Consider the following 13,611-nt stretch of genomic DNA (forward strand, 5'->3'; position numbering starts at 1 on the left):
TTCTCATTTATATAATTTGAAGATGACAAATGTATCACAAATTTAAACAAATTCAAGAGAACACTATGTGAATTTAGAGAATGTATTAAAAGGATGTTTGTCTGCATTTTCCTAAAGGAAGAAACAATTACACTGAGCACCACAGATGAAATGCTGAGAAGACAAATTGTTACGCACTACTCTTTTTGGTCAGATGCAAAAATTGTGTCAAACAATCTGAAGCCACATTTTTGAACCTTGTTCCTATTTTCACAAATGGATATAGAACTTGGAAAATAAAGTAAGAACTAAAGACTTGCATTCATCTAACGACTTTCATGGCATTAAGATATCAGAAAACATTTCACAATCAATGAGGCATTGTGGATGTAGATTTGCTTGCTAAGCTGGAAGGTTCATTTCCAGATATTTTGTCACCATACTAGGTAACATTTTCAGTGGACCTCCAGGTGAAGCACTGCTGATGATTTCTGCTTTCTATTTATATGTTTGGGTTTCTTTGGATTGGTGATGTCATTTCCTGTAGTGATGTAATTTCCTGTTCTTTTTCTCAGGGGGTGGTAGATGGGGTCTACCTCGGTGTGTTTCTTGATAGAGTTCCGGTTGGAATGTCATGCTTCTAGGAATTCTCGTGCGTGTCACTGTTTGGCTTGTCCTAAGATTGACGTATTATCCCAGTCGAAGTGATGTCCTTCCTTATTTGTATGTAAAGATATGAGTGAAAGAGGGTCATGTTGTTTTGTGGCTAGCTGATGTTCATGTATCCTGGTGGCTAGTTTACTGCCCGTTTGACCAATGCACTGTTTGTTACAGTTCTTGCACGGTATATTGTAAATGACATTAGTTTTGCTTTTCTGTATAGGGTCTTTCAAGTTCATTAGCTGCCGTTTTAGCATGTTGGTGGGTTTGTGGGCTACCATGATGCCAAGGGGTCTGAGTAGTCTGGCAGTCATTTCCGAGATGTCTTTGATGTAGGGGAGAGTGACTAGGGTTTCTGGATGTGTTTTGTCTGCTTGTTCGGGTTTGTTGCTGAGAAATCGGCAGACTATGTTCATTGGGTACCCATTCTTGTTGAATACACTGTATAGGTGATTTTCCTCTGCTCTGCATAGTTCCTCTGTGCTGCAGTGTGTGGTGGCTCATTGAAATAATGTTCTGATGCAGCTTCGTTTGTGGGTGTTGGGACGATTGCTTCTGTAGTTCAATATTTGGTCTGTATGTGTTGTTTTCCTGTAGACGCTGGTTTGAAGTTCCCCATTGGTTGTTCGCTCTACTGTGACATCTAGGAATGGCAGTTTGTTGTTGTTTTCCTCCTCTTTAGTGAATTTTATGCCAGTAAGGGTATTATTGATGGTCTTGAAGGTTTCCTCTAATTTTTTTCATTTAGTGATGAAACACTAGTGTTGTGAAGTAGGAAATATTGCAATTCATTTGTGCTCTGATATATCCTTCAAACAGCAGTGATGTAATGGCCTACGTAATCTGTTCAGGTTAATTTAGTTTCAGTGATATAGTTTGGTCATGAAGTGCATATTGCTTGAAACTTCGAAAATATAAAGAAAGCTGGTGGAAATTTTTAGTGGTGTGGTTGAAGAATTATTTAATCAGCAAAACAAGCTCAATTAGAGAAAACACCAATTCACACATAATTCAAACAAGTATTATAATCAGTGCACTTGTTATCATGTGCAAGAAATATTTTGTCCACCAGTATAGCAGAGGTGTTCATCCAATTTTATTATTTATTTAAATTTTATTATTTCATGAAATATGGGCATCACTAGTATGGTTAGTGAGGCTGGGCCTACAATTACTGAGACTAGTTTGCAATTCCAGAATTATAGTGGGATTTGAACTCATGATAAAACTAAGAAAATTCACCACCAAGACATTGCATTATATGACCCTTGTTGTTGAAACCCTCATTTATGTCAATATTATTTTAGGGCTTGATTATTCCAACACTCTCCTGGCTGGTCTCCACATTGTAAAATCTGTAGGCTTGAGATCATCCAAAATACTGCCCTTGTCTCAATTCACAACAAGATCCATTCTCTCCTACAACCTTCTACTCACTGATTGGTTCACAGTCAAGCAGTAATTCGGTTTTAAAAAGATTGCCCTTATTTTCAAATTCCAAAATAGCCCCTCCTAGTCTCTCTAATCTGCTCTAGCCCCATAATCTGCCAAAGGCATCGATGGTAATTCTGGCCTCTCACGCCCCTTATTTTCAATTGCTCCACCATTGGAGCATCTCAACTCTGGAATATTTCCCCCAAAATCTCTGCTGTCCTTGCCTTCTTTAAGATGGTCCCGAAAATATCTCTCCCGCTTAGGTTTTGATCAATTTACCTAATGATTCAATATATTCTGCTTTAGGCGAAGCCTTTGGGAGATAGTATTTATTCTGTTCCAGGCACTACTCAAGGGGCACCTTGTTGTTTGCAAAGTTCTATGCTCCAGATAGACATGGTGAGACTGAGGCTGAATGGTCCTGCAACTACTGCCAATGCATATGTAGATCCTAAACTGGAAGGGGCTAATTTAGTGGAAGGAGCACCTCCCGACTTGCCCTGCTCCACTGCAAGTCCTTGCCTGCAGGTAGGGAGGCCAGCTCGGGAACCCGCCCCCTTGCAGAGCAGGCGCACGCGCGCTGGGATCCAGGCTGAGTGCCTGCTGCCCGGGTTGGAGGGCACTCGAAGCAATGGCAATGCACTGAGAGCCGGGCACTAGGAAAAGGAGGGGGGACGGCGCCGGATCGGAGACACACACACACACACACACTCCAGCCCTCCGCCCCTGCAAAGTCACGTTTTGTGGGGAACAGGTAAAAATGCAAACAATAAAAAGTAAAGCAGCTGCTCTCGGGCCGCGAGGCGAGGAGCTGGCTGGATGGAGAGGGAGCGGCGACCGAAGAGCGAGCTCCAGGGGATCCCTGGGCAGGACGCCCACATCCACAGCCTGGGAAATGTGGGCATTGTTTGTGTTTCACAAGTTTTCCCAGCCTCAGATGAAAACTGATAAGTGTCAGACTTTACTGGTAACCTTAAATGTCGATACTTGCACTCTTGTTTGTAAATTGCATATACTCACTTGTATACAATATGGACATAGCGTAAGGTGGAGTCCTTGGTGCCGAAACAGCAGGAACAAGCTAAAAGGTGAAATAGCGGTCATTTGGTTTTGCTGCGCTATGTATGGAGCTTGGATTGGATTTGAATGGCCCGTTTGCAGGTCGATAGTTTCCGGCCATCACTTGTTCAGTGGGAATTTCAGCACCTTGGACAAATACATCTGTGTTCGAGTTCGTTTATTATGCAGTCGGCTAATGTAGCATGCACTTCCCTCTTATAGACTTCTCAAATTGCGTGCAAACTATGGGGATAAACAGTGATCGTCTAACTGTAATGGCAAAACAGGAATAAGGTTTCATGCACTATGGGAGATATGCCAATCATTTCTGCAAACTAACAGTTGAGCCTGAAGTGTAGATACTTTGGAAATTCCCTGACGGTTTACACGGGATAATCCAGAGGGGAAGCGGTGCGCCTGTTATCTCCACTTTGAAGAAAATTTTAAACCCCTTGGGGAATTATTTATAATTTAGTTTACCCTTCAAAATGTTGGTCAAACTTTAATGTTACAATACAAATAATCTTGGCTACAGTATCCAATTTTTGTTAGATAAGCAAGGTGGAGAAATACTGTATTGCTTTAAAAAATCCAACGACATGCTGTTACATGTTGCCAGAATATTTTAAGAAAATCAGAACAATGTATGTATTGGACTGCATTTTTAAGTATTGCCATATCTCGACTTTCTCATGAGTTAGCTGGGCTCCTCTGAAGAATTTGTTTTTAAGTATTAACAATGGCTTAACCTTTGATGTATTTAATAAGTGTTCAATAAGTCTGTGACAATAACATGCCGCTATCACTATAAATTAACGACCTTGTCACAAAGTGCTACACCAGGTGACAACCTGATTATGTTGTTGAAGGGGTTAGGACAAGAGGATGAAGGAAAAACCCAACAAACCAAAATTATTTGAAGGGAAGTGTGAAAATTAGGTGAAGGGGAGATGTCTGAAGCTGAAATGGCAGGGTTGTATGGTGGGGGGTGGGGGGGGTTGCAAAATAGGCCAATGTCAGATGGGCATTTCAAATTAAATATGTTGGGGAATGATGAACAAATGCAGAACTAGTAAGAACAAAGATGAAAGAGTGCAAACAATGGACCTTTAGGAGTGTTGCCCTTTACAGAGGTAAGTAGTGGAGAAAATGGTAATGAAAACATCATTAAACCTGACAGGATTAGGGTGTTAATGAAGATCTCTGTAACTGTAAAACTAAAGGGAGCTCAGAGGAATGGATGACTGCAAAGGTTGGAAGGAGCTGGTCTTTGTGGTAGGGCTTGAAAGTCTAGTTTGTTTCAAACAAAATCATTGCCAGGTTCAATCTACAAGAGATAGAAACAATAATTAGTTTGCAGATGTTTTGACAGAAACTAAACAAATTTCAATCTTACTCACATTAAGATAATCACTGGAATTTTTTGCTTATCCATTACATGGTGTCTGCTAAGTACAGAAATAGTTGGGAAGTGAAGGACTGTTGCAGAGAGGTGGAGTTGGTGTCATTATCACAAGTAAATATTGGTCTTGCACCCACAAAATTTTGTCACTCAATCAGAATAGAGTCATAGAGTCATAGAGATGTACAGCATGGAAATAGACCCTTCGGTCCAACTCGTTCATGCCGACCAGATATCCCAACCCAATCCTCAGGAAACTATCAATGGTGTTTGGACAACTCTGTTGTTCATTCATTGAGTTCCCAATAGTAAATGCATTGTGACAGGGAAATGGCAAGAACAAGCAGGCCAGGTGAATTGGCCATGCTAAATTGCCCGTAGTGTTAGTTGAAGGGGTAAATGTAGGGGTATGGGTGGGTTGTGCTTCGGCGGGTCGGTGTGGACTTGTTGGGCCGAAGGGCCTGTTTCCACGTTGTAAGCAATCTAATCTAATCTAATCTAATGTCTTGATATACAATATGAAAAGGTCGAAGGATCAATACCGCAGATCATTGGAGAAAAGGAGGAGGAGAGGGGACCTAATTGAGGTATACAAGATAATGAGAGGCATAGATAGAGTTGATAGCCAGAGACTATTTCCCAGGGCATAAATGACTATCATGAGGGGTCATAGTTTTAAGCTGGTTGGAGGAAAGTATAGAGGGGATGTCAGAGGTGGGTTCTTTACACAGAGAGTTGTGAGAGCATGGAATTCGTTGCCAGCAGCAGTTGTGGAGGCAGGGTCATTGGGGACTTTTAAGAGACTCCTGGACATGCATATGGTCACAGAAATTTGAGGGTGCATTCATGAGGATCAGTGGTCAGCACAACATCGTTGGCTGAAGGGCCTGTTCTGTGCTGTACTGTTCTATGTTCTATCATTTATAATGTACATTCTAGTAATAAGCTACAAAATGGTACTGGTGAAACCCTGGGGGCAATGGTGCAATCTGATTCCCTATTCTTACAGGCTGGGAAAAGGGGATATCAATAGTTGAAATTTGTTGCAACATAATATTTAGCTAACAGTAAAATATTATTTATTGATGATATTCTACAATGGCAATAGATAGGCAATGTGACTCAACTTCCTGGTTTGAAATCTGGTACCGTTTACTCACGTGATCTAGTTGTTTTGTGAGCGCGCAACTCTCTGTGGAGTTTTAAAAATTACTATTCACTCATCAAATGTGGCATGGCTGGCTATGCATTAATTGGCTATCCATAAGACGGTGGTGGTGAGCTGTCTTCTTGGAACTGCTGCAGTCCATTGGGTATAGGTCAACATGTTGTTAGCAAGGGAGTTCTAGGATTTTGACCCATTGATGGTGAAGACACAGAGGTATAATTTCAAGGCAAGATGATGTCTTAGAGGCAAACTTGCAGGTGATGGCATTCCCATTTCTCTGTGGCCTTTGTCCTTCGAAGTCATATGGGTCACAGGTTTGAAAAGCATTGTCTAAGAAGCCTTGCTGAGTTATTGCAGTGCACCTTATAGATGGTACACGCTGCTGCCACTGTTCTTAACTGGTGGCTGGATTGAATGCTTAAGTTGTTAAGTGGGATACCAATCAAGCAGGCTGCTTTTTCCTGTGTTGCGTCAAACACCTTGAGTATTGTGGGAGGTGCACTCATCCAGACAAGAGAGTATTCTATTACAATTCTAACTTGAGCTTTGGAGACAGTGGACATACTTTGAGGAGTCAGGAGGTGAGTTGCTTGCTGCAGAATTCCCAGCCCATTGCTTGCTGTTGTGGCTACAGTAGGTTTATGGCTGGAACAGTTGGAGATAGTCATTGCCTGGCACTTGTGTGGTACAGTTGTTACTTGCCATTTATTAGCCCAAGTCTGAATGTTGTCCAGGTCTTCCTGCATTTGGATATGGACCGCTTTAGTTGTCTGAGGAGTGATACTGAATATTGATAATTGCACAGTGAACATCCCACATCTGACCTTATGATGAAGGGAAGTTCATTGATAAATCAGCTGCAGAACTCCTGACAATATCAAGTGATGTCCTGTGGCTGGAATAATTCACTTTCAATAACCACAACCATCTTCCTTTGTGCAAAGTATGGCTGCACCTTTGGACAGCCCAATACTTTTTACACAAATGTATGACTTTTAAAGAGGTGTCGCTGTTGTGTAGAGAAATATGGTTACCTAATATGTGCACAGCATGGCTGTAAAAATAATAAATTAGTAACTGATCAGCCATCTGTTTTTAGTGGTATTTGTTAGGGCTGAACTGTTAGCAAGGATGCCAAAAAGAAACCTATACTCTTCAAATACTACATAGAATTTTTATGTTTACCTGAACAGTCAACTGGTCAAAAGCAAACCATATTACAGTACTCCTTCAAAATTGCAATAAAGATATCAGTCTAAATGAACTCATGACCCAGATGGTGAGTCACTGATATTTTGTTACAATGTCAAATTTAACATAAAACTATTAGAACGGCAACACAGTTTAGCAATAATTCCTATGAAGTTCCACTGATTCATTACCTCCTGTTGCAAAGTTGCTTAGCCAGACAAAATGTACTTCGCACCTTTTCACCCACAGGGAGTCTAATCTTTCTTTATCAACAGGTTTAAAAAGAAACTTGCTTCCTGGACTAGAAAGCGCACATTGCACATCCATTTCATATTGTGTGTGCACGGTTTGCAATGTTTGCTGTTTTTGAGACTTTTTTTATATATAAAGGTAGAAACATAGAAACAGAAGTAGCTTATTCAGTCCGACAAGCCTATTATGTCATTAAGTTCAATCGTGGCTTATTTGCATCTGACCTTCATTTGTCCACCTTGGCTGTCTAATCTCTAAAACCGTTGCTGAATAAAATCTATCAACTTTTGTTCTTAAATGCTTATTTGATCTTATGTAAGTAGGTCTTTAGGGAAGAATTCCAGATTTCTATAACCATCCACATGAAAAGGGAGTTCTTGTCATAATCACTGAACAACCCTTTTGACCAGACCCCTCCATTTGAGAAAAAAATCCATTTCTCTCTACTCTGCCTCATCGTCGCCTTTAATCATCATAAATTATTGCAAATGCAAATGCAAAACAGAATTTATTTCCAAGACTGAATAAATTTATGGTGTCTTACTGTCTTGTGAGTTGGCAAAATTCTGTATGACTAGGTTGTCGAGAGTGATAACAAATGATTGTTTCACCATTTGTAATGTTTCAGAATGCTGGCTTGGACTGATGAAAAGAAAGTTTACTCATTCTGCTGTCTATAATAACTGATGTTAAAAGCACTTTAAACAGTCTCAGTCCAGTTTTGATGGATTTTACCCAATTGACTAAAGGAATGATAATTAAGCCAGAATGTGTAACATCACTCAAAAAGTAAAAGGATGGCTGCTGTGGGGAATAGATAAGGATCACACTGGGCATTTGAGCTACAAGGTTAAACCTACAGCATTGAGATAAATCACTTGAAGTTTCACCTTATATTCTGTCCATTGCCTGTTCCAAGAGATGCAAAACTGTGGGATCTCATGTTGAAGAAGTGCAGATACAATGTCATTTGTTAACCAGAAAAAATAACTAGACCGTTAATTTCATTAGGATATTCCATCTCCAAACAGCAATAATTTATATTTAAATGGTTCCTTTAATATAGAAAGGCTCCATACAATTGGTAGAGATATGAAGGAAAAATAATTAGAGAGCCAAAGGAAAGGAAGATGAGAAAGAGTGGTAAATGATTGAAGTAGATTTTAACGAAGGTCTTAAAATGAAGAGAGGAAAGTAGATAATTAGAAAATTTCTTTCTTGCTTGCTAATTGTTTCAACAGCTGTAACCTTGTACTAGAACAGAGGAAGAAAGATCTGGGTCTCTGAGAGCACCATATCTTTTATATTATATGTGCTAAATGATCATGTTAATGTTAAAATGTCCAAATTTAGTTCCACTTGACCAACTGATCAAAAACGGACAACTTTGTATTCATCATTCTATCTCAAGAATACACTTAATTCTTGGTCATTCAGACTAGTTATTTCTAAATAGAAAATTATTTCTACCTCCTAGGGTGAGGAGTCCAACACTAGAGGACGTAGGTTTAAGGTGAGAGGGGAAAGATTTAAAAAGGACCTGAAGAGTAACCTTTTCATGCAAGGGGTGGTGCATAAATGGAACGAGCTGCTAGAGGAAGTGGTGGACTCTAGTAAAATTACAATATTTAAAGGGTGTCTGGCTGGTTATATACAAATGAGACTAGGTCAGATTGGAATGTCTGGTCTGCATGGACAAGTTGGACCAAAGAGTTTGTTTCTGTGCTGTATGACTCTATGACTAGATTAAAATGCATATTAACTATGCAGTGTGCCTTTTGCTTCAAATTAATAGGCATTGGAATAAAATTATATCTAAGATTCTTACTTTTACAATAACCTTATCTAGTCTTAAATCAAAATAAAACCTTTGTGACATATCCTGAATGGCATTGCAATTGCCTTTCATATACTGCTGTAGGTTCTGCTTTTTTATTGCCATAAGTAACAGGAAAATCTTTGTTAAGTAAACCTATATCTTTATGAGAAGCATCTACATGTTACTGGGATAGTTTACTTCCTGTAGGGACAAATTAAATGGTTAGGTAAAAACAATAACTGCAGATGCTGGAAACCAGATTCTGGATTAGTGGTGCTGGAAGAGCACAGCAATTCAGGCAGCATCCAACGAGCAGCGAAATCGACGTTTCGGGCAAAAGCCCTTCTTTTTATTCCTGATGAAGGGCTTTTGCCCGAAACGTCGATTTCGCTGCTCGTTGGATGCTGCCATAATTGCTGTGCTCTTCCAGCACCACTAATCCACAAATTAAATGGTTGACAGACGGAGTTAAACAAAAGATTATTTATTCACAAATCATTAACTCATGATGGTGCGTTACAATGAGTCAAAGTATTAAATGCAAAGCACAAGTAATTAACTCTGATCTTCCATCATATAAACGTATGGATAGCATTCTATGATTGTCATAGTTACGTGAGCAAAAACTGAGAATTATATTGTTGTGTTTTAAAACAGGTTACTTTGTCAATAACAGTAGCATGTAGCCTATCTTCTAGAGTTGCAATGTGGTTGTAGAATTAGACCTGCTAAATATAACTTCAGATTGTTAAACCTTTCAGAATAGATGTATTGTGTTGCCCTTTCCTTTATCAAATTTCAGTCTTTTGTGATTTACAGGCTGGAATGCAGTTGTAAACGATGAGTTTATGTGCAGAGATCTGCCAGTCGGAGAACTCTAACTATAATGCAGATGGGTTACATCAACGTTATGGAGTCCGATCATATCTGCATAAGTTCTATGAAGACTGTACGGCATCTATATGGGAGCATGAGGATGATTTTCAGATTAAGAGGTCTCCAAGCAGGTGGCATTCTGTTGTCTGGAAGGTATGTCATAAGACAATAAGATAAATCAGTAGAAATAGACCATTGGGCCAATCGAGTCCATAATGCCATTCAATGAGACCATGGCTGATCTGATAATCCTCAATACCTTCTCCCATAATCCTTGATTCCCTCAATGTTTGGAAATCGGTCTATCTCAGGCTTGGATATACTCAATGACCCAACTTCTGTAGCCCTCTACAGTAAAGAATTCAACAGGTTTACTATTCATTTAAAAAAAATCCTCATCCTCTTTGTATTAAATGAGCAACGCTTACTCTGAGGTTATGCCCTTGTATTTCCACAAGCAACATCTCAATATCTACCCTGTCAAACTCCTAAGGATCTTATATGTTTCAATAAGGCCTCTGCTAATTCTTCTAAAATTCAATGAGGACAAGACTGAAATACCAAATCTCTCCTCAGAAGAAAATTCTTCCACACCCAAGATCAGCCCTTCCCTGGATTGCCTCCAATGCCAGTATATCTTTCCTTCATCAAGAGGCCAAACATTTTCACAGTATTCCAGCTGTGGTCTAACTAGTGCCTTGTATTGTTTTAGCAACATTTATATTCCATTCCCTTTGAAATAAAGACCATCATTCCATTTGTCTTCCCTATTACCCACTGAAGCTGAATGCTAGCTTTTTGTGATTCATGCACTAGGACCCCCTAATTTTCTGTGCCATTGTTTCTGCAGTCTTTCTCTATTTAAATAATAATCATCTAAGTGGCATGGTGGCTCAGTAGTGAGCACTGCTGCCTCACAGTACCAGAGACCTGCCAGGTTCAATTCCTGCCTCAGGTGACTGTCTGTGCAGAGTTTGCACATTCTCCCTGTGTCGGTGTGGGTTTCCTCCCACAATCCAAAGACGTGCAGGCCAGGTGAATTAGCCATGTTAAATTGCCCAAATTCTTAGGTGCATTAGTCAGTGGTAAATATAGGATAGGAATTGGGTCTGAGTGAGTTACTCTTCAGAGGGTTGGTGTAGACTTGTTGGGCTGAAGGGCCTATTTCCATACTGTAGGGAATCTATGAGGAGAAAGTGAGGTCTGCAGATGCTGGAGATCAGAGCTGAAAATGTGTTGCTGGAAAATGAGACAAGGTGAGGGGAGGGGAAATGAGGAAACTGGTGAAATCCGAGTTCATCCCTTGTGGTTGTGTAGGGAATCTAATCTCTTCTGTTCTTCCTTCAAAGTGCATAACCTCACACATGCCCACACTGTATGTAATGTTGTTCTCAATGTTTCTTCAATTTTTAAGTGCAATGGCTCTTAAAATTTGGAATATAATTGTAAGTTCATAGGACCTACTAATATTTATTGATAATAATGTGAAGAGATACATGTGTTCTGAGCTACTGCATATTGTTGGAAAATTTCCATGGTTAATTCTTCCAAAACTGGGAAAGAAATCACCACCTCACTATAGGCTTTCCATTTGTGTCATTAAGTTGCTGAGTGTATGCTGCTAAAATGAGTAACAGTTGTTTACGGCTGGTAAGTCATGTCATAAGCATCTTGTCAATTATGTGATTTAGGATCCTGACATATCACACCATCTTGGAGGTCCAGCAAGGGAACAGTGAAAGTATGAAGTCACATTCCTCTAGATCATAAATTGTTACAGCTGGTTTTTAAAAATTAAAGTTTATTTTCTCACTTTTCCTTGTGGCCTTTTTCTCTCCAAATCCAATATTGTTGCCGCTCCCTTTATTGGATGATCATTAGGATTAAAATAATATGGAGAAAGTGAGGACTGCAGAAAATAATATGCAAAGATATAGGGAGAAAGCAGGAGATGACGCTCAGTAATGATGTTCCTTCACAAGCCAGCACAGGCATGATGGGCCAAATTGCTACCGTCTGTGTCATAACACTTCTTAATTCTGTCTTTTTTCCCTTTCTACCTCCAACTTGATTATAACTCACCTCATTTTCATCCCTATTGTTTCCTGCATCTTTTCCTATCCTTAAATGCAATTCCTTAAACAGCATTGGATCCAATGATCAGGCACCTTTTGGCATCACTGAATCATTATCAATTCAAATTTGCCACAAATTATGGTTTAAAAATTAAACTGATGGGTCAGGTTAAAAAAGAAATCACTATGAGATGTGTTGCTTTGTCAGTCTCTGGGCAAAACAGAATATTTCTGCATTAGAATGTTAAATGCAAGTGCACTTCCTATTCAAAAGCTTTTAATTCTGATTGTCTCTGTTTTCTCTGAGGTATTGCTTTGTGATTTGTGCTCTTACTGGTATTGTCGGTATGATACCTTCATTTTCCATTTCTAAGCACCTTAGTCTTATGTATTTGTTTTCTGCTTGACCACAGTTACTTGGCTATAATGGTACAACATCAATGCACTGTATAAAATATTGGATTGAATATATGATGTTAATGTGGGAACTTACTTGATCAATTTGCCATTATATAGTTGAACAACTATATTTAGGGCAGAAGCCCAATGGTAAATGATCCATATTTCATGTCAGGAATTGTGTAATATTTTCAAGGATCAGAAACATTGCAATGGTTAGTTTCCTTGAACAGGGAAAACAATTCATTTCCAAAGGTGCTAACACATTAAGGCAGCACACACGTTTCACTAATATTTGAATATGCCCAATAAATATGTAAATTAGCATGATCTCATGAATACATGAGAGCCTTTATTGTTTACAATAGGCCAGCTTGCCCTTTTAAGCCACATTCACACATTAATTGACACAATTATAACGGCATAGTAATTTATTTAGCATGCTGTAACTTCGTGCTCGATTCTGGAACTGGCAACATTTTTGGTTGTAACTGCAAACTGTCTTGCTGAATTGGTGAAGCATAAATTTGCTGTACAATGTCTTATTGTGATTTTGCAGGTTGGACTTACATCTGGGACTACCATACTGCTTATAGGATTGGCACTGATTGCAGCTGGCTATCTGGTACCACCAAAGATTGAAGCATTTGGAGAGGAGAATGAAGATTTTCTGGTAGTGGATGGTCATGCTGTCCAATTCAATGTGGCATTGGATACATGTAAGTTGGCAGGGGCCATCCTCTTTTGCATTGGTGGGATGATAATAGCTGCTTGCCTTCTAATGTCCACCTTTGCCACGAGTTACTCCAAGGAAGAGAAATACCTTCAGCAGAAGTTCAAAGAGAGAATTGCAGAAGCCCAGGCTTCCTTCCAGCCTGTCACTAAGATACCAACTCCAGGTGAACATAAAATCCCCATCACTTTATCTAAAGTACATAACATACAGCCCACCTTGGAGACCTAAAATGCAAATATTAGCCCAATGTAAAGTATCTGTACCAGCTAAAATCTTTTTAAATGTTTTATCATATTTTTATAGAGGTTTAAAAGAAGTAGCATATGTGCTCAACCCCTAAATTTCAGATTTATGCCTTCATTCAGTAAATCATGCAGGAATCTCATGAGAGATTTCATATCAATTGTACATTGACCAACATCATTCCAACATTCACCAGATTCAGAATACAGATGCAAGCTCCAACTTGTAAAGTAGTTTGTTTATGAGTCTAATGTGAAATGGCTTTTATGTGTATTTGAAATAAATTAAAGTATGACTAATGATATAACTGAAATTCTA

The 13,611-nt window shown here is 39.2% G+C and overlaps 1 protein-coding gene across 1 annotated transcript; it reads left to right on the plus strand.

Moving 5' to 3' along the window:
* The first annotated feature begins 2,643 nt into the window (after positions 1–2,643).
* nrsn1 (neurensin 1) lies at positions 2,644–13,590 on the plus strand. Its single transcript, XM_043718960.1, has 3 exons — positions 2,644–2,827; positions 9,784–9,993; positions 12,874–13,590. The coding sequence occupies exons 2-3, from the start codon at positions 9,805–9,807 to the stop codon at positions 13,276–13,278; spliced, it is 594 nt and encodes a 197-aa protein (XP_043574895.1). The 5' UTR covers positions 2,644–2,827; positions 9,784–9,804; the 3' UTR covers positions 13,279–13,590.
* Positions 13,591–13,611: the final 21 nt, after the last annotated feature.

The sequence above is a fragment of the Chiloscyllium plagiosum genome, chromosome 29, assembly GCF_004010195.1.
Source record: "Chiloscyllium plagiosum isolate BGI_BamShark_2017 chromosome 29, ASM401019v2, whole genome shotgun sequence".
NCBI lineage: Eukaryota > Metazoa > Chordata > Chondrichthyes > Orectolobiformes > Hemiscylliidae > Chiloscyllium > Chiloscyllium plagiosum.

Coding starts and splice junctions, on each gene's coding strand:
- nrsn1 (XM_043718960.1), top strand. CDS start 9,805: ATGAGTTTATGTGCAGAGATCTGCCAGTCGGAGAACTCTAACTATAAT. Junction 9,994..12,873: donor GGCATTCTGTTGTCTGGAAG/GTATGTCATAAG, acceptor GTGATTTTGCAG/GTTGGACTTACATCTGGGAC.